The sequence below is a fragment of the Trichophyton rubrum genome (genome assembly GCF_000151425.1).
Source record: "Trichophyton rubrum CBS 118892 genomic scaffold supercont2.2, whole genome shotgun sequence".
In the NCBI taxonomy this organism is placed as follows: domain Eukaryota; kingdom Fungi; phylum Ascomycota; class Eurotiomycetes; order Onygenales; family Arthrodermataceae; genus Trichophyton; species Trichophyton rubrum.
In genome coordinates, this window is record NW_003456427.1 from 1,180,181 (window position 1) to 1,206,815 (window position 26,635).

A 26,635-nucleotide genomic window follows, 5' to 3' on the forward strand; every position below is an offset into this window, starting at 1 on the left:
TTTTTTTGTCCCGCGAAAGAAAAGAAAAGAAAAAAAATAATAACAAAAAATAAAAAAAAAAAAAAACGAAAATAAAAGAAAAAGAAAATAAAAAGCCTCGGCTCGGCGGAAAGTTTATCCTTTCCGGTGATTTTTTTTCTTTTTCCAATATTTTTTTTTTTTTTCTTTTCTTTTCAATTTTGATATTCAAAACGACGATGGACAGCGAGGTTGATATTTGTTGATATTTGATGTGAATGCTTGATATCTGTGAAATAGGTAAAGAGACGACGACGACGCAAGGAGATGCCTCGATAGGAACTGAATTGGCTGCGTCTACCTGATATAATGGCCGCCACTACGCAGCCCCCGGTGCGCTTCACTGGCCATGAAGGTCTTGCCCTTCGCCTGGTCCTGTCGACCATCACCGGGCGAGCTATTCACGTCTCCCAGATCCGCTCTGCCTCCCTCAATCCCGGCCTGACGCCCTATGAAATCTCGTTTCTGCGCCTTTTGGAAGCAGTCACCAATGGCTCCCACCTCGAAGTCTCCTACACAGGCACCATTCTGCTTTATAAACCCGGTCTGATCACAGGTAGTGCTGCTGGAGTGGGCGCAAGCCGCGGCGTCGTCACACATGAACTGCCGGCCGGATGCACTCGCGGAGTCAGCTACTTTCTGCTCCCCTTGTGCCTCCTTGCCCCCTTCTCCAAGGCCCCCGTGAATGTCCTTTTTACCGGCCCTGGGGTGATCACCTCCTCTACCCCATCGGGTGATATGTCCGTCGATAGCGTACGGACAGCGATTCTCCCACTCTTTGCTCAGTTTGGTATCTCCAACAATGTTGAGTTGCGTGTGCTGCGGAGGTCAAACCCGGGCACTAATGGGAAGGGAGGCGGCGGGGAGGTGCAGCTTGTTTTCGGCCATCAAGTTCGCCTTCCCAAGACCCTGCATCTCTTGAACCCCGGCAGAGTAAAGAAGATCCGTGGAGTAGCATACTCAACTGGCGTTTCTGGTAGCAATAACGCACGCATGATTGATGTTGCTAGAGGGGTCCTCAACCCCTTTGTATCTGATACCTATATTTTCTCTGACGTCTCCTCTGCTCCCTTGGTCCCTGCTCCAGAGAGGAATAACCCCGCTGCTAAGAAGAAGATTGGCGTGGGCTTTGGTCTTTCTCTCGTAGCCGAATCGTCCACCGGCTGTCTGTACTCTGCTGATGTAGCATCTCCACCCTCTGGCGGGCAGCCTCCCGAAGATATAGGGAAACAGTGTGCATATCAGCTGCTGGAGTCGATTGCTACTGGTGGCTGTGTGTCAAAAGTCGCCGCTCCGACTATACTCACCCTTATGTCTATGGGATCAGAGGACGTAGGACGTCTGCAGGTTGGTCGTGATGTCGTCTCTGATGAAACCGTTGTCCGTCTTGCCAGGGACTTGAGCAAGCTTGGGGCCGCCGGATGGGGTGTGAGAGACGCCCCTGACTCTGACGACGGCGAGATAATTCTCAGTGTCGTTGGAAGGGGTATAGGAAACATCGGCAGAAAGATCGCTTGATGGGTATTCTTCCTCTCTTATCTCACTAAAAGTCGTCAAGCTCAACTTATATCACCATCAAGAGGTTGTTTGCTGCTGCGCTGATGCTGCACCAGAGTATCTCTCCTTCCCTTGGCCACAGTAATGCAGGTGCGGACATGCTCGTTAACGGGCCAACCCACGCATATCACAACGCGGAGAACATCCATACGGCCTGCCTGGCTTTCCGTCTCTACCATATCCTACTACAAGTAAAGAGACTAAATCAACAGACCGGCTGTCCTACTCTCTGGCGCTCCATCGCAGCCTTCCTCGACTCCTACTTTATCCCAGCAAGAGCATCAAGCTCCAGCCCCATCGCTTATTACATAGCTATATCACTTCGACTTATAAGTATATCCGTCTGTATAGCTACGAAATACCCTGTGGCCGCTATACCATTTACCTACACGGCCATACTACTTATCCAACACCTCTGTGGTCTCTTCCAGTGCCTACGTTGCCATCACTATGTACAATAGCTAGCACCAGGTCTCCTGGACATACCAATACAATATCCTATTCTACTATGCTATCAATATCCGTTCTAACCTGTTCCCTATCCTCCCTTCTCATGCTCATGGTCCCCTATCTCTACCCCTACCTCTACCATCGTCACCGTCTGCCTGCTCCTATTTCTCAATATCCGCCACCGTTCCGATTCCATGAGATTCCAACTGACGTCGACTCTGACACCAACCACTGGTTCGATATCCCATTTAGGAATATATGACGCCGGTTCCAGATATTCAGCAACTTTGTCAAACACCACCTATATAAACCCCATCTTTTCCTCTCTCCCTTCTTCTCCCTTTCTTCTTTTTCCTCTTTTTTTCTCCCCGTATTGCTCTCCTGTGTGTGTGTCGCCCACCCACTTGCTTCACCTTCTTGCTGATCCGCACACTCGTCAATTGGTGTGCCCGTGATACTTTATACCTGTACATATATCTTATCACGTCTACCCGCCTGTCACTGCCAGTATGGCATACACGCAAATGTACACTTGTGGTCCCTCTCACGTCCTACCCACAATCGGGTCCCTCGCCGACTCCATCAACCGAACCGAGGACACCTCCTTTTTCGACTTCTTTTGCTCTACCCCAGAGGCAGAGTCGATCCGAGCCACTTTCGGCGAAGTGGCATACCAACAATACGTCGAACAAGCTCTCGTTAGTCGACAAGCGAGAGCGGCCCGAGCGGCCGAGATTAGCAAGGAGTTGGCCTCAAAAAGGTCCACGATCCAAAGATGGATCACGAAGATCAGATACGCATACACTGAGACCAACTAAAAAAAAAAAAAAAAAAAAAAAAAAAAAAAAAAAAAAGGAATAAAGGCGCGTGTGCCTTCGCTTCTAGGTATGCCATCCAGTCATCATATCCTCCCTATTATATTGATTTAACCACTTGCTAACCGTTTCCTACTCACCCAGCGTCGATACAATGATCGCACAGTGCGAAGTTCGACACCACTGTGATTACACTGTATGCATGCGCATAAAAAAAAAAAAACCTCAAAAAACACAAAAACACAAAAAAAAAACTGCATTCTGGGGGGGAATAAAGGCGGGATCATTCCCAAAAGCAAGGTATGTTATTTCACTTCCTTTCCCTTCCGCCATCTTCGAACTGCTTCCACTGACGTGTTTGCTCTGGGTGATATCATCTTCTAGATATGCTTTTTTAAGCTTTTCGGATGACTGTCCCGAAACAGCGGATAGCGGCTCTTCGCACGTTCCACATCCGCATAGCCAAGAACACGTTGGTGCCAATACCAACACGAACACCATGGACAACAGCCACAACTAGATGGTAGTGGCTCTTATACTACCTTATCAACATGTCATCGATTACATGACTATTTGATGCAACGGCCTTGGAGGAGTTACGGGATGTTTATGGGCATGATATTATGGCGTGATGATTTTATGCGTTTATGACTTCATGACTGTACTCTGTGGGATAGTTGTTGCTCATCTGCTGGCAGACGAGGCTTCGTCGTTGAGAACCTGTATATTACTAGAGAAGACAAATAGACATATATTATATCTCATTTAACTACTTAGCCTGGACTTAAACCTGTTGTAATCTTATCTTTTGCAGCATGTTATTCCAAAAAATATACGGCAGGGTGCGTATTAACAAAGCTTAAGAGGATACAGCTGGAGTCGTTATTTCATTGGAGTCAGATCTTCTGGGAAACAGTTATTGCCCTCCTTGTCAAGCCACTGGGGGAGCCCTGCATATTTGTTGATCCAGTTGATCACTGCTCTGTGCCAGAGCAAGGAGTTCTCGGGCTTAATGACCCAATGGTTCTCATCCGGGAATGTCAAAAGTGCACTCTCCACGCCACGCAGCTGAAGTGCGTTGAAAAGAGCAAGACCTTCGGCGATTGTAAGTCGGTAGTCACGCTCACTGTGAATGACGAGATGAGGGGTCTTCCATTCATTGATGAACTCGGAGGGATCCCATTTTATCCAGCTTTCAGGGTTCTTCCAGTAGATCCCGTTGAGATCATGAATAGGGAAGTACAGCTCCTCGGCGGCCAGGGAAAATTTGGTGCTGAAAATTCCATCATGAGTGACTAAAGCCTTGAATTTCCTCCCAAGCTCATGTCCCTGTATCCAGTTCATCATGAATCCACCGTACGATGCGCCCAAGGCGACAGCCCGATCGGTGTCCACGAAGGAGAGGTTGTTTTCAATATGTTCAAAGCATTTAACTAGGTCCTCGTAGGGTAGACCACCCCAAGACCCTCTAATGGCATCAGTGAAGCCTTGTCCATAACCAGTGCTTCCGGTGGGGTTTGGTGTGACAACTACATACCCCTGCTCAGCAAAGATTAGAGGGTTCCATCGAGTGCTCCATTGGTCGTTCCATGCTCCTTGGGGGCCCCCATGGACAAGGAATGCTAGAGGGTATTTTCCACCTGGTTTAAAGTTGGAGGGCTTAATAACCCAGGCATGGACAGGGTGGTCATTGGCGCCCTTCCACCATGTCTCACTGACTTGGGATGGCGACAGACCAAAGGATGAACCGTTATTCGTAGCCGACGATATTTCCCTAGTTTCTCCTTGGTGCTTAGCTTCTACTATCGAGTACAAACTGCTTTCCACAAGACTGCTGCTCGTGAGGAAAAGGCCCTTAGGAGTGGAAGCTACATCCACAACCGAACCAGTCGAGGAGATATTGAGCAAGTTGGCAGTAGTCAAGGCCTTTACATCTCCCATCGGAACCTGAAATACGAGTCCCCTGCCAGTATCTTCTGCCTTGATTATAAGGGAAGAATCATCATGGGCCCATACCAATGAGCTAGGGCTACGGTCCCATGCGCCCTTGTTGTCCTCACTGGCAAAAAGTTCAATAGTCTCTGATCCTTGGTCAAATACGCCCTTTGCTATAACCACCCTGTTCTTATCCGACTCATATCCATCCTCTCGCATGGCAAGGAAGGCTAGTGTGTTATTGACCGGAGATATTACTGGGGAGGTTAACGCGCCTTCAAGTGATGTAGCCGTGACGGTCTTGGCTTCCATGGGATTGACGGATTCGGTCAAGGCAGCAAATGGAATGGGACACACATAACAGACACATTTAGTGTGAAGAGCATCGTTAAGAGTAGGATCCTTGCTAACAAAGACCACTCCTTTGGGGCAAATATCGAAATGATCAGATCCACCAAAGGGCAGAATCGGAGATTCAACACGATGAGGGAGATTGAATAGCTTAAACACATTCTTCAATCCAGACACGGAGTACTGCGATGAGTCAGGTCCAGAAAGGGAAGACTTATGTAATGTTCCAATCCATATCGTTTGCTTTTCATCTTGAGTATACTCATCCCAGTGTCTCACGAATAGAGAGGTATAAATCTTGCCGGAGCTGACAGGCTTTTTCACATTGGAAGGGTTGAAGAGTGTCCCGTCTGAGTTTGCTTTTCCACTGACCGCAAAAGCAAAGTGGTCTTTTGACAGCTTAGTAACCTTGAGATTCGATACAGTGCCGGGGGTCACGCCAGCAACGTAGGGCTTAGAATCACCCGAAACCTCGGTGACAATAAAGCTTGTATTTCCATTACTCTCCTCTTTCAACCAAATAAGCTGGTTATCATCCAGCCATTGCGGACTTCCACTGTAGGAGTTGGCGAGGACCCTGGTCTTCTTCGAGGCGAGGTCAAGGACGATCAATTCCGTGTGTGATGAGTGGGATTCGAAGCTATACGTTGACTGTGTATAGGCTAGGAGCGTTCCTGCCGGGTTCGGAACACACGCTGAGCGGCGTGGTGCACTCAGAAGGACCCTATAAATTGTTAATCTCTATAATCTTGAGGAGGTACATGAGTGCCGGACGTACTCAGGGTCAAATTTGGCTCTATGTACCGTCATGTTGCTGGACTTGGGCCCGCGGGAGGATTGTATAACTAAGATGCAATTAAGGAAGAGCCCTATCGCGCAATTAGCTTACCGAAAAGCTATTTGGTTTCAATTCCGAGTTGTGTGATACAGTATAAAAGCGAGAGAAGAGAACTTGGATGATGTTGGCGCACTTCCGCTCTTTATAAATCGGAGCTTCAAGCCAGGAACCTTGGGGAAATGCGGGGAAACACGTGATCAGATGTCGCGCCGCGGAGCAACCAAAAATTTGGACGTTCAATTTGCATTTTGAATGGACAAAATTGATAGATGCTGCTTGATAGAAGGCAAGATGAACTGGGGGAAACAGTTATATTGCAATCAGTTATACATACATGCACGCATTTTTTAAAATCGAATGCCAAAAAGAACCAACACCTTGAAACAGGGTAAAATTGCAGCGAATTAAAAGCACATCTACTCCTCGTCTTCCTCATCCTCGTCTTCATCCTCATCCATACCCTCAGCAGCTGTTATCTTATATGTAGGGTCTTGGTCCACGCCGACATAACTGTCACTCATGAGGTAGAGCGTCAACTCATGTTCTCCGGGGCTAGGCACCACATATTCCAGCTTCATCTCCAATTTTCGACCAACGGTCACCCTCTTGAGAGATAGTAAGCTGTTCGTTTTCTCCTCGCCAACCACGAGCCACCAGTTCTCCATTTTCTTTGCAGGATAGAATGGAGCGGACACCGTGGTATCTGGTTCTTCATCCTCATCTAGCTCACGCTCAATTTTCACCTTGAGATAGGCTGGTTCACCAGCGGTGATCTCTTCTGGTTCAAGGACGGTAAAGTCGAGGTCCAGGTTCGGGTATTTGTTGTTGGTAAAAGCAGCAGCCTGAGCGAGCTGTTTGTTGTCAAGGCCGAGACGCTTGACAAGGGTGCTGTAGTCTTTGTTCTCCGATGGGTCCATGGCCTCCATAAATTCAAAGATGTCACGAATCCTAGCACAGTTGTTAGCATATCTATAAATTCACATTTGCGAGATATTAACAGGCACATACTTGAACTCATTAGCGACCTTAATAGCGTTTGGACCGAAGTGGGGAATCTGCATTAGCGGACTATCTCTATCCCACATGGACTGGACAACCATCTGCGACATTTCCATGGCATTCATAGCATTCAGATGGCCCTTGGAGGAAAGGACATCGACGCAGGCGCTAAGTAGGTTAAGAACTTTGCCAACAATGATCTCCTGGTCCTTTGCAAGGTCAATTGGCAGCTGGAGACGTGAAAAATGCGCTTGGAGAAGAACAAAGGCTTTGAAATGTGGCGAGTCAAAGGCAGGCTCGGCCATTTTGACAGGCACTCGGTCGTACACTCTGCGAAGAATGTAGTCTTCATGGCGTCGCACTTGAATGGACTCGAATTCTGTAGCAGAAGTGACAATTTCAAGCATACCCTTAAGCTTCGTTCTGGGAGAAAGTGAAAGAAGGAAGGTCTGCATAGTGATGAAGGAGATGTTGTAATAGGCACCAATCATGGCAGCGTTCAGAGGAGAGATGTTTTCATCCTCATCCATATCGACAATTTGTGCTTCAGCCAGCTCCTTGAGGGTGTTTTCGACAAGTTCCGATAAGAAGGTACTTAGTCCCTCATGGCTCACATCGGTAAGACCATAATAACTAGGGTTAGCGAGAAGTCGTCTGTAGAAATACGAGTACGTCATCCAGTCAACAGCATCTTGAGTAGACGTGATTGTTTTCGTGCTTATTTCCGTCACAAACGCATCATGAAGATATAGCTGCAGATGGCTCTCCATAGGCAGTGCTTCGTTGAGGAATTTTTTATAATATTCTCGCTTTACGGCAGGAACCATCAGAACACCTTTTCCGATCCTATCTTCGCGGGGCCGCGTGGCTTTGCCAAACATCTGGAGAATGTCGCTAATTGGGTAATCGATATATCGGTGTTCGCGGCCGTCAAATGACTGTGTACCCATGATGATGACGAGATGAGCTGTAAGGTCAAGCTCCCAGCATACATCTCGAGAAGCCAGCATAACCTGAAGAGCACCAATCTTGTAGAGGTGAGAAACGATTCGTTTATCGCTTGTACTCAAGGCCTCGTGGTAATAACCGATACCGTGAGATATCGATTCTGCCAATGCTTTTTCCTCGATCCGGTCGAGTAGAGGGGCTATTTCATCAATATCTGCATGCAAGAATCGATCTTCATTTTCACTAGCAACACAAGCAGTGAATAGATCTAGAGCACTCGATCGAGCTTGCTTGCGACTCGGTACGAATATCAACGCAGGCTTGTCAGGTGAGAGTTGTAGAATGGATAGGTATGCAGGCTTCGCCATGGCGAGCATAAGGGATGGGAAATGGGGTATCGTAAAAGATTGAATATGCAGTTCCAAAGGAACCGGCCGGACATGAGGACTGAAGTTGAAAATAGTATGCTTCTTTGCTCCAAGCCATTCTCCAATGTCACGGGCGTTTGCTAGCGGAACGCTAAGTCCGACTATGCGCAGTTCTTGTTCGGTTTGAAGAGAGATATAGTGCATTCGTGACACAATGACTTCGTATACATAACCTCCTTGTCCTCCAAGAATGTTGAGATCATCCGCAATGAAGAGCTCGACAGCTTGGACATTCTTGCGTCTCTGCCACTGCCGAGAAATAACATCCCACTGTATAGGCGTCGCAAGGACGAGATCTGCCCGATCAAGGATCTTGAGGTCGGCGGTAGTCTCTCCCGTAAGCTTCTGAATTGACTTACCACCGGCAACACTTGCCAGGCGAGCGGTCCAATCAGCAAGTTTTTGATCCACGAGTTCCTGGAATGGAGCGATATATACTGCTTTCTGCGAATCTTCCTTGGACCAATGCCTGAGAATGGCGAATTCAGCGCATACGGTCTTTCCGCTTCCAACAGGGGCGCCCACGAATACATTGTCGTCTGAATCAAACAGCGCTTTGAATACTTGGGTTTGCACTTTATTGAATTTCTCCCAGTTGGGATATAGTCCCTGGTAATCTGCCCGTCTCAAAGCTTTGACAGGAACAGGCTGCATATCCAAGAGCGGAGTATGCGGAGGGAATTTCTCAGGAAGAATCAACTTCTGGAACGCAACGGCAACTTTGGTTTCTGAATGTGTCCAGCGATCAGAAAGTAGGGTAATGAAATAATTGGGTGGCATGGGCTCGGTGATTGGAACGGTGAATTCAACGAGATGTTCGTTCATTTCCGAGATTGCATACTCTTTCCTAAGTATAAACTGATCATAGAAGAGAATGTCTTCTCCATCACAATCCTCGACGATAATCCAAAATGATTCTGCATTTCCGTGCAGCGAATCATCCCAGGTGAAATTAGGTGTAATAGTCAACTCAACACGGAGCATCGAGCGAGTCATTGGCTGTACCTGTGCCTGCAGCTCAAGACGGGGGAATTTTGAAACAAGGTCACATACGATACGTCCAGCTTTAGGAATGCCTAGAAGTTCACCCATTCGTGGTGGGTCTAGATCAAAGTAGCTTGCCCAGGGGACGTCAATCCGTTCAGCCTTCTGCATAATATCTCGAGGGCAACTTGGGAATTGGCGAAGGGGAGTCATGGTTGGCCACATCCGCTTTTCGGCCATTTTGCAAAGATCCAGCGCTGTTTTTGCAACAGAGGACCAACCCTTCCGGAGAGTAATCTCGAATATAGCACGGAGGATTCGACCGGCAGATTGGGTAACATACACCATATCAGCCATTAAAGCGAGCCCGTCTAGCTTTAGTCGTGAAATAAAAGCTTGTAGCAACACATTGATTTTGGCGTGCGGTTCCTCAATGCTCTCCTTGACAGGAATAGGGACTCGGCTCAACAACTTTGCCAATTCCAACTTCTCGTCTTGTCGAACAGGGATATACTTGAATTCCTCACTCAGCGAGAAGATTCGGAATAAATCAATCGTAGAAATCATGGGCTGTAGATGATGGTTATATGTGAGCATAGAGCCGTGAGAGATATAATAGTGAGATGCGATGCGACCGAGCTCAGTGGCCTGGAGTTTGCCTGTTTTCCTGTCGTATTTGACAAGGTTGGATTTCTCCAGGACCATCGCCGCAGAGTGAATAAGATCCACACGGCGCTGCTCAAGCGAGGTGTCATGTTCATAATCGGCACCGATGCTATAAAGTCCCGGAGAACGAAGCATTCTGACAAACAAATAAGTGTAACCAAGCCATTCCACGCCTTCTTCACGAGACCGAACATTTCCTAGAACGATCTCGGCATTGAGGTTGTCGGCAAGCTTACTCATAAGCTGACTTTCAATGGGTAGCTGTTGATTGAGGAGTGACAAGTAATACTGAAGCTCCGCCTGTGTGGTGATTATTATACCCTCGCCAAATGAGTCGTACTGGGGCCGACCTGCTCGCCCAAGCATCTGAAGGACATCCTGGGGGCTAAGCTCTACCCAGCTGCCTTTTTCAGGAGAGTAAACTTGAGTTCCCTTAATGATAACACAATGTGCGGGCAAATTGACGCCCCACGCAAGCGTGGCGGTACAGACAAGGACTTGCAAACTACCATCTGCAAACAGATCCTCAACAGATGTTCGATCCGCTTTGCTCATCCCAGCATGATGGATTCCAAATCCGTATGGCATTAGGTCTTTCAATCCAGGATCATTCACTGAGTCAGCCTCTTCAGCCAAGATAGCCCGGCTGGCGGCATCGCTTCGTAAAATTTGCCCAATAGTTTCCATCTCAACTGCTTTATCACGGATATACCTTGCTGTTTTAAGGGTCTCCTTTCTTGAATGGACAAATATCAGCATTTGGTTTTTGTTCGCACCCACTTGGTCTAGGACTTTGGTGTAGCAAATATCGTTCATTGTTTTCAATTGCTTAATGGCCTTCTTGTCTGTAACACCGATAAATTCTTGCTTCAGTGGGCATGGTCGAAAGGTACCATCAAAATGGAACAGTCCGTGGATGGGGTCAACACGTAGAAAACTGCCAACATCACGATAGTTTGGAAGAGTCGCACTAAGTCCAACTAAGCGAACCGGTTCTCCGGTTTGCTCTGTCTTTCGTATAGTTCGACTGACGATGCTTTCCAGTACAGGACCACGCTCATCGTGAAGCAGGTGGATTTCATCGATAATGACAAGTCTAACTAGGCGAGTATAGCTAGTGTCGGTCGCTTTTCTTGTTATGATATCCCACTTTTCTGGAGTTGTGACAATAAGTTGGGTATCTGCTATCTGCTGTTTAGTTAATTGACGGTCACCAGTGAGCTCGGAAACTTTGATGCCATAGTGTTGGAGACGTTTCCCGAAATTCCCTACTTGCTCTTGAACCAAGGCTTTCAATGGAGCTATGTAAATTATTTTGAAGTCGTCAAGCATGATTTCACCGGTTTCCGGATTTCTATTTTTGCCGATTTCACGAAGCATCGTAAGCATAGCCACATTAGTTTTTCCAGATCCAGTGGGAGCGCAAATCAGCATGTTACCGTCGTCGTTGAAAGCTGTGGGGAAACATTTTGACTGAATCAAGTTCAACTTGTCGGTGTTGCCGAAACCTGGCCGGGACCATTCTGGAAGCTCAGTTATTGGTATCCTCCTGATGTCATCATCACGTCTAGGTTTGGGTGCCGGGACATGAATCTCCTCGTAGCCCTTGAATGTTCGCTTCGTGGAGCCTTGAGGAAGTTTAACATTGGGATTGGTCATTAGATGATTACCCTGGTCAAAAACCAAATTCTCAAGATTGATGACTTTCGATGGAGGAAGTCCGCCGACCATAGTCCTTGGTTTAGCCTCATCCTCTTCCTCCTTTTTGGCCATGGGAGTATCAACATCCATTGAGTCAACTTTCATCTTTTTCCCAAGGCGCTCAGTGGAATCTTGGACCTTGCCAGTTAATTCATCGAGGAGGAGTCGGTGCCCGTTTTCTATCATTTGGTTTTCAATGAGACGTCTGGAATCACTATCTTCGGCTTCCCTTCGCCACCTTGTCGTCCAAACAATTCTATCACGGTTAAGGACCAAGGTTCCGACAAGCTCTGGATGGTCATAGTCAAACAGTTCCATCAGGTCATTTTCGACGTCTCTCAACGGCTTTGGGGTACCATCCTCTGACTGCTCGCTCATTAGAGCAAAAGCTTCCTGAGCCTTCTCATGTTGTACATGGGCGTCTGAGTAAATATTTCCGATCTGTCGTTGTAGCCAGTACGCATCGATCTCGCGTGCGGGCACAAGTTTAGTGCTGGCGTCAGATTTTCCCGCGGCGGCTCCAGCTCCAGCGTCAATGATCATATCCTCATCACCCATGCCCATGACGTCTTCGGGTATATTTTGGGCAGCTTCATGTTCGTCGGCTGGTCCCTCATCAGACATATCCTCGTCCTCACTACTCTCTCCTTCATCTTTAACTTCTGCATCGGGCCGCATTTCATCTTCATCTTCATCAGATTCATCGAATACAACAGCCACACCCTGACGTTCATCTAGCTCAGCACCGTCCTCGCCTTCTGCGCCAGCGCCATTTGTTTCATCGTCGTCTTGAGCGTCGTAGTCTGTAATTTTCTTCCCAAGATTTACCAACTCATTGAATTCCTTCGGACCCATAGTAACACCCAAAAGATCGTCCACTTCTTTTTTCTTATCGAAATCCTTCATATTTTCATCCTTCAAGAGTTCAAGTATGGCATCCGCGGCGCTCCGAATGACATCATGTGGTACATCACCCAGGTGGCTTGCCGTTGTTGTCAGTATCAAATCATATGTAGCTCTGGTTGCAGCCGTTCGCGGTCGGTATTTAAGGCCTTCGATGAGGGCATCTGCGGCGGACAATATTCCGACACCTCGAAGTTGTGCCTGTTCTCCTCGTTTCCTCTTGCGCTGTTCCCGCTTCAAGACGTCGGCGCCTTCTCTTATCCCTCCACGCTCAATATCTTTTGGGGCAGATGCTTTCTTCTGCTTGCCTTCTGGACGCATCGCGTGGACACCCATATCCTTGATACTGAGGCGGCCCGCCAGGGACTCTGGATCACCCGTAACCTCATCAGCACGGCGAGTAACGAATCGGCGATCCGCCTGGAGGACCAGGTTGGACATCGCCGAGTACTTGTACTGCGCGACATTATTGGGGTCCGCCATCTTGAGGGTAACTCGGTGGTCAACAATCCTATTTGAAGCTCCGTCTTCACTCGTTTAAGAGGGCGAATATATACCCTGAAAGCATCAACCTAAAAACAAGAACTGATAGCTGCGATCCATCCGTTGATATAAAAAACCCCGCGAAAGCAAAAGGGATGGAGTTCGAGAATTGTGAAAGTTGATATCTTGCTATCCAGAAGCTTGCAAATTTCTGGTTGAACCGCGTCAAAAAGCTCGAATCTTACGTAAGCGCGATAAGCTCCCCAAAAACAGACTAGCCTGGGCGTTCCTGGTCATGTGATGGCTAGACGCCGGGCCCGGGCCCAGACGCCAAAAGGGGAAATTCGCGATATCAAAAAGTTGACAGGAGATGGACTAACGACTCCATGCTGCAAACGTACGATGAGACTTCTAAGCGTTCGTGGACGTATAGCAAGGCCGTATTCATACCCTAGAAACCTACTTCATACCCAAAGACCTGGCTCGTTACAGTTTAAGGTCACATACCCGATTCTATCATGGCGCGGTGCCAAAACGAAGTCGGCGGCAAGACTGTCAGATCTTGCTCAAGGTCCCCTGGAATCCAAGAAACCATTAGCCCCATTTACTGATGACGTTCCACAATATCCCGCTGTTGTCCAGGGAGCTAAATATAACATGCAAAAGTTTGCTAACTGTGTTCTTCTCACAAGAGTTGGGAATTTTTACGAGGTAGGACCCTCTTAAGCTTTAGCACAACATACGCGGCACAGATTTGCCTCGACGACTAACGAGCTTAATAGCTTTATTTTCATCAAGCTGAGGAATATGCCAGCTTGTTGAATTTAAAATTGGCGTACAAAAAAACGGCTGTTGGGCCTGTTCCCATGGCTGGCTTTCCCTATTTTCAATTAGACCGCTTTCTCAAGACTTTGGTTCAGGAAATGAAGAAAAATGTGGCTATTAGCGAAGAGTTTGCAAATGACGCCGCCGCAAAGGCCAAAGCTGGTGGATTGATGTTCGACCGCAAGGTTGCGCGTATAGTCACACCTGGCACGTTGATTGACGAAAAGTTTATTGACCAATATCAAAACAACTATCTTCTCTCTATACATGTCGATCCCAGCCTGAAATCTTTGCAATTCGGTACAGATGACCAAGTAACCCCAGGGGAGGTCAATCGCCTTCCCGACTCCGACATAATTGGCCTCTCGTGGCTGGACTTGTCAACCGGAGATTTTCTAACCCAGGTTACTAGCCCTCAGATGCTTGCTTCTGCAATCACACGAATAGGAGCCCGTGAAATCCTAGTCGATCAATCTATGGGGGAACCCTTACGGTCGCAGCTGGAGGCATTGGTTGTCCAGGAGCATCAGCCCATTACGTACATTGAACGTCCCAATAATATCCAACCATTATCAGAGTGGAATTCTAGCTTTGATTCTCCAATATCTTCAGAGGTTGCTGCTATGTTTACCCCTCAGGAGATATCTGCCTGCCAGATGGTCCTTGAATATGTCAGGAAACAGATAAAAGAAACGGATGTGAGGCTTCAGCCACCTCGCCGAAGATTAGCCGAGGACTCAATGTCTATCGATCGTAATTGTCTAAGAGGGCTTGAAATCTTAGAAACAGCAAGAGATGGATTTGGTAAAGGAAGTCTGCTGCATGCAGTGCGGCGAACTTCAACAAGCAGTGGTGCCCGGCTGCTAAGGGAACGACTGAGTAAGTGGTCCACCTACTGCCCCATCTATAGCATTTCTAATCTGGCATCTACATAGCCGCACCATCAGCCTCTTTAGAGGTCATAAATGAGCGTCTAGATCTAGTTTCTCTTCTGTTGGAAGACGAAGATTTACGGGAAAATATTATGAGGTTATTGAAACGCAGCTATGATACCCAACGCCTGGTGCAGAAATTCTCACTTGGGAGAGGATTACCGGATGATCTTATATGTCTTTCACGAGCTATTGATGCTTCGGGCGATATTAAGTCAATATTGGAACAAAAACTCACAGCCGTGGAATCCAAAGCCGCCGCCGAAGACGATATCAGTAACTCTAAAAGCATCCGACCTCTATTACACCGTTTAAACTTGCATGGTCCAGGAGAATTGTCACGGTCCATACAAGATTCAATTGATGAAGAAATGCTTCTACAGAAGCAACGTGTGGAAGAGGATGCAGCCGCTGGTGATTCAGCCCTCGCCCATGACGTGCTATTAAGCGAAGGGTCAGATGCAGACCTTAATGCAATGCCAAAGAAAGTCAAGGATTCAAAAGTGGATGGGCCAAAGGGGCCGAGTGGACCTGACTCCCCCAGTGACACCGCCTGGATTATGCGACCAGATGCCAGCAAGATTCTAAGAAATCTACATGACGCTCTTGAGAACCTTTATTCTGAGAAAGCAAAGCTAACGAAAAGGCTCCAGCAGACGTTAGACACTGCACAGCTTAGCCTAAAGTGGACACCTGGTCTTGGCCATATCGTCCACATGAAAGGGACCAAAGCAATGAAAAAATCACTAGAGGATCTAGGGGTAACACGTACCGTCTCCTCCTCAAAATCCACGCGCTCGTTTTATATACCATCTTGGACCCAACTTGGTGCCAAGTTAGAAAGCATGAAGCAACAAATCAGAGCTGAGGAACAACACATATTCAAGAGGCTACGGCATACGGTGATTTTGAACCTAGTCAAACTCCGCCGCAATGCAAGTGTTTTGGACGAACTTGACGTAGCTTGCTCTTTTGCAGCTTTAGCAAAAGAACAAGGAATGGTTAGGCCGATTGTTAACAATGGTTTAAGCCACAAAATCATCGGCGGCAGGCACCCTACCGTTAAACTTGGAGTCGAAGAACAAGGTCGCCCCTTCGTCAGCAACGACTGCTTTGTAGGGGGTAAGGAGCGAATTCTACTTATCACTGGGCCCAACATGGCTGGCAAGAGTACATTTCTTCGACAAAACGCTCTTATAACTATCCTTGCTCAAGTGGGCTCCTATGTTCCAGCTGAGTACGCAGAGATAGGGCTTGTGGATAAGATATTCAGCCGCATTGGAGCAGCCGACGATCTATTCCGCGATCAATCAACCTTTATGGTTGAAATGCTGGAGACCGCATCCATCCTAAAACATGCCACTCCTCGTTCGTTTGTGATAATGGATGAAGTTGGCCGAGGAACTACCCCGGAAGATGGAACTGCCGTAGGGTTTGCTTGTCTGCACCATCTTCATAATGAGAATAAAGCCCGCACTTTGTTCGCGACTCATTTTCACGCTCTAGCGGATATGACGGCGGATTTTGAGCACGTTGGCAGATATTGTACCGACCTGAAAGTGGATTCATCCGGCGGTTTCTCATTCGTCCATAAGTTAAGGCCTGGAATTAACCGACAATCTCATGCACTCAAGGTTGCTCACCTTGCTGGCTTACCTCAAAGTGTGATTGACGTAGCCAAAGACGTGATTCAGAAAATGCCAGCCATGGAAACAGAGCTTGGCCATCAAGTAGAAGAAGATTGCCGCAAGGCAGCCCATTCAGCCTCTTGATAGCACGTGGCTATACCCACCATGTCATATATCTTCCATTATTTCGTTTAGTTGGATCCCAACTTGCGCCCAGACCCATATTTCTATAGATCTTTGATACCCCAGAGCTGACCAAATATTACGATTTTCCTACCTTTTCTTGGCTACCAGTGCGTAAAAGTGATAATGTTACCCTAAAGATGTATTAACCAATTATTTCGTCTGTCTTAGGTTTATAATAGTAGTAGTAGAAGAATGGTTGTTAGCCAGTAATCTCTGGCGCTACAACTTAGCCACTACCTTTGACGAGCGGGCATCAACCTCCACAACAATACCGTCTTCCAAAACAACAAGTTCACAATCGTCGCGATCGATTCCATTCACATATTGAACAACAACAAAATCTATCCTCTGCCTCCCTATAACCACCATAGGAGCATGCCATGTTCCCGCCGCATAAGTCACTGCCTGACCTGGCCTAGCAATGAATGCTTGCAGGTTGTTACGATCCGGAGGATCGCGTATCGATGTTTCTGACTCCACCTGGCCTACTAGGGATGGAGCAACAATGACCAAATAGAAGACGTCTTCAGTCGCAGTGTCTCGTCTTCTGGCATGTTCCTGATTGTGGCTCCGTGATATGGGAATGAATGACTGTGATGTGTACGAATGTCTTTCGAGAAACTTTACGTCAAATAATCCGGACAGATTCTGGTTCCATAGTCCAGAAAATCCTTTGGACGAAGAGGGAACAGGTAGAGATAGAGGAGAGCGCAATTCCCGGGGGAAGCATGAGAACATGCTCATGCGAGCCTCCCCTCTCTTTGAGCATGTTCCATAGGATTCAGTGATTGGTGATATCGGGCTCCATTTCACAGCAAAGCCTTGATTTGCAGATTCAGCGGCACAGTCAGGAGTCTTGAAGCCGGCGATGGAACTTGGTGGAGTATTCAATGTGTCTGGCAGAGGTGTTTCGATTGCCGTCCCGAATGGCCTAAAGCTTTCCCTGGTAAAAGGTGAAGCTCGTACTCGAACTGTAGGAGTGGAAAGGAGTGATTGAACCATTATAGGAGAGATAGGTAGATTGAAATGAGTGTACAACGAGTCGCCGGCGAGCTCTCGTCTTCTTTGCGACTCAAAATTGTAGCTGATGTTGTTGCTCTTACCCTTATCGATAAACTTCATGCTCAACCGAGGTTGCCGCTTAGTCATTACAAATAATGGTCCGTGCTTCAATTGTGCCAAGGATACAGCAACCAATCAAAAAAGGGCTACTACTGGCCAATGAATAAAGTTATTATAGCTTACTAATAAGGTGCTTTCTATTGGCCTAGTCATCACCTCGTCTTTTTACCATCAACGACATCGATAGCTTGAGAACGCATCTGACCTGGATACTGTAGAAGAGTGAGAGAGTCAAGCAATGCAGAGTGAAGTAGAGCACAAGATGCCGAAGAAGGAGAGCTCTCCCCGCATTTTCACGAGCCGAAGATGGCTTGGTTACGCATTAAACAATAATATAAACCTTCACCGACCTTGATTGACAAGGTACTGTCCAAGTACCTGTTCGCCATGTTACAGTGCAACTGCAGTGACATCACTGCCGATTGGTACCTATTCCAGCAACAAAGGAAGTATATGTCCCGTATTATAGGCTTCTTCTCCCCGCACGGGAACCCGCTATTGCACGCCATCAGATCAAGTTGGCAGCACGGCGAGCTCCGGCAGGGGTATAAGAAAGGTCGTTTCCATTGTCATGGATGGCCTCACACCCCTTGATCTATTTCGCGGTGGGTTTACACACGCAAAACAGCTACAAACATATATACTAGCAGAGAACGTTGACAACAACTATGGGAGCCGACGATAAGCCTAGTGAGTTTATCTGTTTGAACCTGTTCTACATAAGCTGATATATGGCTCTTTAGGCACATATCGTTACAATGAGGTTCCAGTTTATACCACCTCTAATGGTTGCCCGGTAACTATTCGATTCCGATATAGGCAGATAGGATATATAACTAAAGGGCACTAGGTCATGGACCCGGAGTCATCACAGAGGGTTGGCGAGAATGGACCCTTGCTTTTACAGGACTTCCACCTCATAGACCTGCTCGCACATTTCGATCGCGAACGTATCCCTGAGCGAGTTGTACATGCAAAAGGAGCCGGAGCCTACGGTGAATTTGAAGTCACCGATGACATCTCAGACATTGTAAGATACGAGATAGACCAGCTAGAAGCACAGGGGCTAACGAGTTGAAATACCAGACCACTATAGACATGCTCAAAGGAGTAGGCAAGAAGACCAAGCTGCTCACTCGTTTCTCCACAGTTGGCGGTGAAAAGGGCTCGGCAGATAGTGCACGAGACCCTCGCGGCTTCGCTATCAAGTTTTACACTGAAGAAGGAAATCTAGACTGGGTCTTCAACAACACTCCAATCTTCTTCCTGCGTGATCCTGCCAAATTCCCTATCTTCATACATACCCAGAAACGTAACCCGCAAACAAACCTCAAAGATCCAGATATGTTCTGGGATTATCTGTCCACACACCAGGAGTCCGCTCATCAAATCATGCACCTATTTTCGGACCGTGGCACGCCTTATTCTTATCGCCACATGAACGGCTACTCTGGCCACACATACAAGTGGATTAAACCTGACGGCGGCTTCAACTATGTCCAAATTCATCTCAAGACCGACCAGGGTATCAAGAACTTCACCAATGATGAGGCGGTCCGAATGTCTGCTGAGAACCCAGACTGGCATACCGAGGATCTCTTCAACGCCATCAGGGCTGGCCAAAACCCATCTTGGACATGCTATGTTCAGGTTCTCTCCCCAGCCGACGCCGAGAAATTCCGGTGGAATATTTTTGACCTCACCAAGGTCTGGCCACATGGTGAAGTCCCTCTCCGCCGCATTGGCAAACTTACTCTCAACAGAAACCCAGAGAACTATTTTGCCGAGATGGAGCAGGCTGCATTCTCACCTTCCCACCTTGTACCGGGTGTCGAGCCCTCAGCTGATCCAGTATTACAGTCCCGTCTGTTCTCTTACCCAGACACCCACCGCCACCGTCTAGGTACGAACTACACCCAGATCCCAGTGAACTGTCCCTTGAAGGTGTACACACCTTACCAACGAGACGGTCACATGTCCGTTGATGGAAACCATGGCGCAAACCCCAACTACCCATCTAGCTTCAGGAAAGTGGCATTCCGCCCAGTTCGCGCTAGCCAGGAGCACGAGAAGTGGGCTGGAGCTGTCCTTTCAAAGCAGATACCAGTTACTGACGAAGATTTCGTGCAGCCAGGCAGGCTGTGGGAACTTATGGGTAAGGAGAAGGGGCAACAGGATAATTTCGTAGGGAACGTGGCAGGCCATTTGGCGGGAGCTAACGAGCAGGTCAGGAGAGCAGCTTATGGAATGTTCCGCAGGGTCAACCAAGAGCTTGGAGCCAGAATAGAGAAGGCCACTGAAAAGGAGGTCTCTTCGAAGCCACAGCCACGTCTCTAAATGGATATTCCAGTTGCCTTAGCCTAGCATATCATTCAATTCCAAGATTGAGATCAAATCATGACCGAGATTTAGATTGCTTATCTCAGAACTAAGAAACAAATTGCTTACCTGTCCCAATAAAGTGGTAATCATGAATTTCATGGTCGCTGCTCCTCTCAAAGTATGGAAACCAATCCCAACAGCCCAATGAGTTAAGTCTCGACAGCTCCACTCCAACGCGAAAGATAGAATAGAAAAACGCATATCTCTCGGCCTATCCTACTATCGTTGTTATCTCATTCACCGCTGGCTGATAGAAAAAAAAAAATAAAAAAATAAAAATGTAATGGGACAAACCGGGATCGAACCGGTGACCTTCTGATCAACTAGGTGAAACCTTGTTCCTGAAGTTTTCTTCAGTCAAACGCGCTCCCAACTACGCCATTGCCCCAATCCATGGTGACGCTGGAGACTTTCTGCATTATGGCTAGGCCGAGGGTCAACCCTCGTTGTTGCGCCTTCCGACACCCACATATAGAAACATAATAAACCACTGGGCTCAACAGTCGCAGGAATGGCTATCTAACAGAATATATCAAGGCGCATAGACTATATAAATGGGAGATCCATATTAATTTCTCATTAATTGCGCCCTTTACTGTCTTTAGGGGCCATGCTCTGAGGAGTATCCAAACCCCTAACCACAGCTTGCTAGTAAACCGCCAGCTAACCTCATACATCTACAGTCTAGCTAGTTGTGTTAGCCGGTTGAAGGTATAATTCTTGACTATGCAATAACGATTAACAGACTCTTTTCTCCATTTTTCATTTTATGTGGTGCAGTCACTAGCAATACGACTATCGACTCTGTCGCCTATGCTCAGATTACTAAGTCATTGGGAGATATGACGGAGCCCTGATGGGATAAACAAAAGATTAGATCAGAGAAAATACACCCATAACAACGTTAGGGTTAGAGTCATGATAGGTCCAATAAGCGTGAATCCCGGTGAGCTTCTATCGCTGCTTCAAATGGCGCTATTCTTCAGTTGTACATTCGTTCTCCGATGCATGACTGATTTTGTTGATAGACGGCTTCCCTCTCTCTACGATTGTGGAGATATAGCTCTTCCCGCATTCGCATACCGTTTATTGCCCCGAACGGCCCATGTACGCAATGGGAGGAAAACTTGGTAATCAATTCTCCTTGAAATGCTCATGACAGCCTGTGGATACTTGCAGTATTCCACACTTTGGGCGCTCTGACGAGACTTCTCCAATGTTTTAAAGGAAGGAAAATACGCCGATAATATCGCTGGTACTATGACGGCTATTCATCCAGAGTTGTGGATACTGGGTATTGTGCGAGAGTGGCTTTATATGAGATGAATGACACCAGGCTCTCTGTGGAGGAACCAGTTCTCAGCAATTTGGAGGAAAGCAATCTGGGCTTAACTTCGAGAATCTGGGGTATCATCCTGAGGCTTCGAGCTCTATACACAATGCTAGCACATTGTATATATCACTTTTGATAGTGAATCATTGGTTCAGTTCAAGTCACCAGCACGATTGCGGATGCCTTGGGTATATCTTCGGCAACAAACTGAGTGGCCACTCTTCTTGGGCTCTATTCTCGGTCGGCAGCGGTATAAAGATATATCGGCTTCGGATGTAACGTATGTTAATGCTCTGGCATTCGAGGCGCTTGTTAGTTGTTGCAATACTCGAGAGACCCAGGCATGGCTGGGTCACATGACGCTCGAGGCCAAAAAAAGCCCTGACCACACACACAAAACCCGCGCGGCTCTCGATTATATTTATCATTCTTCCTTGTGAAGGGCCAGTTAGCAAAAACACGAAGGGAGCAAAAAAGAATTGATGACTAGGGAATCTCAATGGGGCAAACCGGGATCGAACCGGTGACCTTCTGATCAACTAGGTAGAATACCTTGTTCCTGAAGTTTTCTTCAGTCAAACGCGCTCCCAACTACGCCATTGCCCCTTGTGATGGAGTCGATCGGCCGGTGGGGTTCATTAGTGGTATTACTTGCATTTCCATGAGAGGCATGGCTGTCTTCTCCAAGTTCCACGACCGCCCGTGGGGTGTTCGTTGCAAGTATGGGGCTGTATATTTAGTCCAGATGAATAGCCGCCAGACACGGCGTATAGCAACAAATCAGTCAATTATTCTTATACCCTGCGTTTAGGGAAACATGATGTCATTAACGGATTACCATGGCTCTATCAGTATTCTATAGCAGGGGAAAGAGGAAGAGAAGTAACAGAGGCCTCGCAACCGACCAAGCCACAACAGCCATAGCAAAGAAGTAAGAGTGTAATCCAAAACAAGAGGCGCAAGGAGGCCAAAAAAGAAAAGCCACAAAAAAAAAAATTAAAACCTTGCTAACAATTGGTCATACCAATCAACGACGAATAGCCGCGTCGCCCTTTTCCTCCTAAGCTTTTTCAAATTAAAGGAGACTCAAACAAGACACGGAAGTACGCGTAAGTACTTCAAAGACATGTCAGCTCAGGTGTTGAAAGGGGATAAGGAATGAAAGGCGGAGAGATATGAAAACATGACACAGAGACAGTGTATCGGAAGGCGTTTGTACAAAGAAGAGCAGAAAAAGAGGAGAAGAACAGAGTAAATAGAGGGTGGAGAAGAATTTCTTCAAAGGGATAATTAGTCTTTTCAATCATAGTAACTTTTGGTTTTTGTCGTTGGCGTCCCTTTGCAAATACGTGATCGTGGATATGTATCCAAACCCCGTTTTCACATTAATGTAAGAAAAGGAGGTAAAGCGGTATGTAAGGAGAGTCGGTCGGACGCTGGCGTATTAAGTGCGGCCGTACTTGGCCTTGCCGAAGGTGAAGGGAACATATCGGTATTTGATCATGTGTTGTATTTGTCGTCGCACTATACCTCGTGTTAGATAGACCGGAGAGAAATAATTAAATATGCGGAGAGAATATACGTACTCGTCAAGCAGAACAAAATCAACCAGTACACGACCAAGATCGGCCAGAAGACTGGGATGTTGAATATCTGAGACCAGGTGCAGGAGAAGGCCAGAGTGATAGCCACGGTTGCCGAGTGCCAGAACTTGAACTCTGGAAGTCGTCGAATAAAGGGGCGGAACTCTTCGTCTTGGTTGGTAGGAAGAGACGCACCAGCATCACCCTCTTCTAGTCCAGTATCCTGGGTAAGAGATGGGTCGAATTTCGGTTGGAGAAATGCGAGGAAGAGGTTGAGTAGGTAGATTCCTAGAGTGTATGCCACTGACGAAAAGGTCAGTCAGATTTGATTCCGTAGCTAGAATACGTTAAGCGATAACATACCGATATACCAGCCTTGCGCCAGCACTATCCTAAGGAAGAAAAGCAGGAGCATGACGCCGGTGCCTATCCACCGGTACATGGTATATGGGGTCGACGCATCGAGATACGCTTGATATTGCTATAAACATTACACCTTCGTTAGTCACAAGAACAGCGCAAGTGTAGACATGGCAACTAAAGAGTCCGCAAGGTTGCATCACTTACTCTTCTCAACTTTGAGGTTTGCGCGGAAACCGCTGTAAAGGGGCTGTTCTCTGGCTCTGGACGATCCATAGTGACGGTAAAAGTGTGAGATTATAGGCAGGAGTTGGGCGGCGCTCGGTGTGTTTTGAAAGGTGTCCTGTCTGTGTCTGGAGCTTGCGATGCGAAGACTGGGAGAGATGACGGCCTGGGTGACGACGACGGTGTTTGATATAATTAATATTAAAGCCTGTATAACTTTTGGAGAAAACTTTTCTTGGCATGCACCAGCCACAGTGCACGGCCCAACGTGATACCGAGGCTGACACATGAGCTAGTCCTAATATGGAATTGATTATATAAGTGCATATATATGTCACGTGTAGTCATGTGACCAAAACTTCGGGTCGGCTTGCCGCGGCTTCCCTTCTGCCTCGGCGCTAGTTTGGCGCGGAAACAGAACATCATCATCGTTGATTTCGGACCTGCAGACCGACGTGAGCAGTTGAGGTGTTGTTCTATTTCTAGGTATCAATTGGCAAGATATACATCTTACACCATGTTTGCCAGACGCTGCTCAAGACTTGTGGCCGCGCAGACTGCCCGGCCATTGCAGTCATACATCTCCCGCTTCTACTCAACCGGATCCCCAGCCTATGAGTACATCCTCACATCTACTCCTAAGCCCGGTGTTGGGTTAAGTACGACTGACTATCTTACTGTAAATCTTGCGAGGATGTTACTGACTGTTTCTAGTCACTCTTAACCGACCAAAAGCTCTCAATGCCTTGTGTAGCCCTCTTTTCAAGGAACTCAACGAGGCCCTCACCAAGTATGACGAAGATAAGAGCATTGGCGCTATAATCATCACCGGCAGCGAGAAGGCATTTGCAGGTACGCATTAAGGATGGGCGATGACTTACGTAGGAGTATGACCTTCTAACTTATTACTAGCTGGTGCCGATATCAAGGAAATGGCCCCTCTCACCTTCGCCGCCGCCTACAACGACAACTTCATTGCTCCTTGGTCACATCTTGCCAACACAATCCGAACTCCTGTCATTGCTGCGGTCTCCGGATATGCTCTAGGAGGTGGCTGCGAGCTCGCCATGATGTGTGATATGATCTACTGCACCGACAAGGCCACCTTCGGACAGCCAGAGATCAAGCTCGGCACTATCCCCGGAGCCGGTGGTTCTCAGCGTCTGACCAAGCTCGTCGGTAAGAGCAAGGCGATGGAGCTCATCCTCACCGGAAATACCTTCAGCGGAAAGGAAGCTGGGCAGTGGGGAGTAGCCGCCAAGGTTATTGAGGGCGGCAAGGATGAGCTTATGGAGGCTACCCTTGAGACTGCTAGCAAAATCGCTAGCTACAGCCGTGTTGCTGTTGTTGCTGCCAAGGAGGTTGTTAACAAGAGCCAGGAGCTTTCGCTGAAGGAAGGTGTTGAGTTCGAGAGAAGACTGTTCCACGGCCTCTTCGGAAGCAAGGACCAGAAAATTGGTAGGTCTATTACTTGTTTACAATATGAACTCGACGCTAACTTGAGATGAATAGGTATGACCGCTTTCGCTGAGAAGAAGAAGCCTGAGTGGTCTCATGAGTGATCTGTGTATCAATATATATACTACCCTAGAACGTGCTTATTTTAAGGCTTTACAGAGCAGCGCAGTACCATATGTCTAAAAGACTTTGCTCGAAAGACAATCAAGCAACCTTGTTGCATTTCATTCAACAATTATCATGATTACCCTAAAGTGCTTCGGTGTTTCTCACTACACATACATTCCTATCGCAATTGCATGTTCCCATTTTTGGCTGTTTTGGGTATCAACACCATTTCAAAGCAGCCTTGTTAGCTTGATGGAAACTAATTACTCGTTGAGCTTTGAAGCCTTCTTGCTAACATCACCCATAGCTCCTTTCACTTTCTCTCCAAGAGTGCCGAGCACACCACCTGAAGATACATAATCAGCAATGGCTCTCACAAACGGTGTCAACAGAATAAACTTACCAGTTTCTTGGTTCTCGGGGGGCTCTGCACGGCCAGTATGGCTTCCATATCCCTGCCTTCCATAGTCCTGCGTCATGTAGCTTTGGTCATCATATCCATGACTCTTGCCGCTCATTCCTGCCATACCCTCACCGGGATCATCAGTGGCCCTGGAGGTCTGTTGGCGCTGGGAAGAGGCCCCTGGGTAGGCTCCAGTAGTTTCCTCCTCTTGCATGCCACCCGTTCCTCCGGAACGAGAGGTATCCTCGACGCCTTTCATACCTTGGCCACCCTGCAGGTTACGGGAGCCGGCGGAGCCCATGCCGCCAGCCTCGGTCTGGTCGTCGAAGTGAGTACGTTGGGCGTACTTCTTGGACTCCCATCTCTGAGCTTGGGAGTTGGGATCGGTGGACAAGATGTCTTCGTTGATTTCTTCGGTGAAGTCTTGACCTCCCTGGGCAGTGCTGCGAGTGGTGCGCTGAGAACGGCGCTGGGAAGTGGTCCAGTTGTCTCCGATTCCAGACATGATGGTTGTACCTTTGTTTGCTTGTTTCCGCTTCTTTGTTGACTTGATGAATCTCTGGTATATTTCTGGTAGAGGGACATTCAGAGATCGTATCTATGTCCCTTTTATATACTATCTCGTGCCCATATTCGCCACGATGTAGAAACAGGATCAATATGTATGATATCATAGGCCTTATGGCTGATCAAGGAATGGCCAATTGAACATCTATTTGGAGATATGCGAATACCAGTAAATCTCGTCCAGCATCCATGGCCAGGTCGCTCTAGCTGGGACATGGCCGTGTGAGGTGGATTCGTGGCGAGCAATTGCTGCCAGTGATGCTACAAGCTCTAGACTCACTGCTCTGGCTCGCGGTACGTACAGTGAACTCTCATAGCTCGCTGTACCTTTTTAGTCTATTTCTTTATGTTTAGTTAGGTTGGGTACATCGGCATAGCAGTTGACCGTACTCTTGCCACTTATACTAGAGGTTGTTATACACTTTGCCCCGGAGAGCTTACTAGCAA

At 47.4% G+C, this 26,635-nt stretch overlaps 10 protein-coding genes and 2 non-coding genes across 14 annotated transcripts; 5 read left to right on the forward strand and 7 right to left on the reverse strand.

The window, feature by feature from the left end:
- Window positions 1–327: 327 nt before the first annotated feature.
- Window positions 328–2,764, forward strand: TERG_01999 (18S rRNA biogenesis protein RCL1; the record flags this gene model as incomplete). Its single annotated transcript, XM_003237229.2, has 1 exon — window positions 328–2,764. The coding sequence occupies one exon, from the start codon at window positions 328–330 to the stop codon at window positions 1,534–1,536; it is 1,209 nt and encodes a 402-aa protein (XP_003237277.1). The 3' UTR covers window positions 1,537–2,764.
- A 958-nt stretch (window positions 2,765–3,722) lies between these two features.
- On the reverse strand, window positions 3,723–5,936 carry TERG_02001 (uncharacterized protein; the record flags this gene model as incomplete). The annotated part of the gene is made up of 2 exons (XM_003237231.1): window positions 3,723–5,850; window positions 5,905–5,936. 2 exons carry the CDS (start codon window positions 5,934–5,936, stop codon window positions 3,723–3,725), a joined length of 2,160 nt encoding a protein of 719 aa, XP_003237279.1.
- Window positions 5,937–6,380: 444 nt separating this feature from the next.
- TERG_02002 (uncharacterized protein) lies at window positions 6,381–13,076 on the reverse strand (the record flags this gene model as incomplete). Its single annotated transcript, XM_003237232.1, has 2 exons — window positions 6,381–6,912; window positions 6,973–13,076. 2 exons carry the CDS (start codon window positions 13,074–13,076, stop codon window positions 6,381–6,383), a joined length of 6,636 nt encoding a protein of 2,211 aa, XP_003237280.1.
- Window positions 13,077–13,376: 300 nt separating this feature from the next.
- On the forward strand, window positions 13,377–13,802 carry TERG_11788 (uncharacterized protein; the record flags this gene model as incomplete). Its single annotated transcript, XM_047750847.1, has 1 exon — window positions 13,377–13,802. One exon carries the CDS (start codon window positions 13,377–13,379, stop codon window positions 13,800–13,802), a length of 426 nt encoding a protein of 141 aa, XP_047605547.1.
- A 1,123-nt stretch (window positions 13,803–14,925) lies between these two features.
- Window positions 14,926–16,605, forward strand: TERG_11789 (uncharacterized protein; the record flags this gene model as incomplete). The annotated part of the gene is made up of 1 exon (XM_003237233.2): window positions 14,926–16,605. The coding sequence occupies one exon, from the start codon at window positions 14,926–14,928 to the stop codon at window positions 16,603–16,605; it is 1,680 nt and encodes a 559-aa protein (XP_003237281.2).
- A 261-nt stretch (window positions 16,606–16,866) lies between these two features.
- On the reverse strand, window positions 16,867–17,796 carry TERG_02004 (ureidoglycolate hydrolase; the record flags this gene model as incomplete). The annotated part of the gene is made up of 1 exon (XM_003237234.1): window positions 16,867–17,796. The coding sequence occupies one exon, from the start codon at window positions 17,794–17,796 to the stop codon at window positions 16,867–16,869; it is 930 nt and encodes a 309-aa protein (XP_003237282.1).
- Window positions 17,797–18,437: 641 nt separating this feature from the next.
- Window positions 18,438–20,106, forward strand: TERG_02005 (uncharacterized protein; the record flags this gene model as incomplete). The annotated part of the gene is made up of 4 exons (XM_003237235.1): window positions 18,438–18,459; window positions 18,513–18,565; window positions 18,620–18,799; window positions 18,856–20,106. 4 exons carry the CDS (start codon window positions 18,438–18,440, stop codon window positions 20,104–20,106), a joined length of 1,506 nt encoding a protein of 501 aa, XP_003237283.1.
- A 329-nt stretch (window positions 20,107–20,435) lies between these two features.
- Window positions 20,436–20,539, reverse strand: TERG_10517. Its single transcript has one exon. It is a non-coding gene; the product is annotated as a tRNA-Phe (tRNA).
- Window positions 20,540–21,984: 1,445 nt separating this feature from the next.
- TERG_10518 lies at window positions 21,985–22,090 on the reverse strand. The gene has a single exon. It is a non-coding gene; the product is annotated as a tRNA-Phe (tRNA).
- An 87-nt stretch (window positions 22,091–22,177) lies between these two features.
- On the reverse strand, window positions 22,178–23,821 carry TERG_02006 (uncharacterized protein). Of its 3 annotated transcripts, XM_047747846.1 has the most exons (4): window positions 23,635–23,821; window positions 23,431–23,548; window positions 23,071–23,370; window positions 22,681–23,008 (listed from the first exon to the last, which is right to left on the reverse strand). In XM_047747846.1, exons 1-4 carry the CDS (start codon window positions 23,701–23,703, stop codon window positions 22,929–22,931), a joined length of 567 nt encoding a protein of 188 aa, XP_047603811.1. In that variant the 5' UTR covers window positions 23,704–23,821; the 3' UTR covers window positions 22,681–22,928. The 3 variants fall into 3 exon arrangements, with proteins under 3 accessions (XP_047605548.1, XP_047605549.1, XP_047603811.1); XM_047749357.1 differs by having other exon boundaries at window positions 22,178–23,008; window positions 23,431–23,821; XM_047749358.1 differs by having other exon boundaries at window positions 22,178–23,370; window positions 23,431–23,821.
- Window positions 23,822–24,169: 348 nt separating this feature from the next.
- Window positions 24,170–25,214, forward strand: TERG_02007 (uncharacterized protein; the record flags this gene model as incomplete). The annotated part of the gene is made up of 4 exons (XM_003237237.1): window positions 24,170–24,311; window positions 24,367–24,504; window positions 24,565–25,110; window positions 25,165–25,214. 4 exons carry the CDS (start codon window positions 24,170–24,172, stop codon window positions 25,212–25,214), a joined length of 876 nt encoding a protein of 291 aa, XP_003237285.1.
- A 267-nt stretch (window positions 25,215–25,481) lies between these two features.
- Window positions 25,482–26,126, reverse strand: TERG_02008 (uncharacterized protein; the record flags this gene model as incomplete). The annotated part of the gene is made up of 2 exons (XM_003237238.1): window positions 25,482–25,564; window positions 25,622–26,126. 2 exons carry the CDS (start codon window positions 26,124–26,126, stop codon window positions 25,482–25,484), a joined length of 588 nt encoding a protein of 195 aa, XP_003237286.1.
- Window positions 26,127–26,635: the final 509 nt, after the last annotated feature.

Bases quoted from the DNA above. Each gene is read 5' to 3' on its own strand.
- TERG_02006 (XM_047747846.1), bottom strand. From the start codon at position 23,703: ATGGATCGTCCAGAGCCAGAGAACAGCCCCTTTACAGCGGTTTCCGCG. The intron at 23,371-23,430 runs GTATGTTATCGC...CCTTTTCGTCAG, and splicing joins GGCGCAAGGCTGGTATATCG to TGGCATACACTCTAGGAATC. The intron at 23,009-23,070 runs GTACGTATATTC...CACGAGGTATAG, and splicing joins GATTTTGTTCTGCTTGACGA to TGCGACGACAAATACAACAC.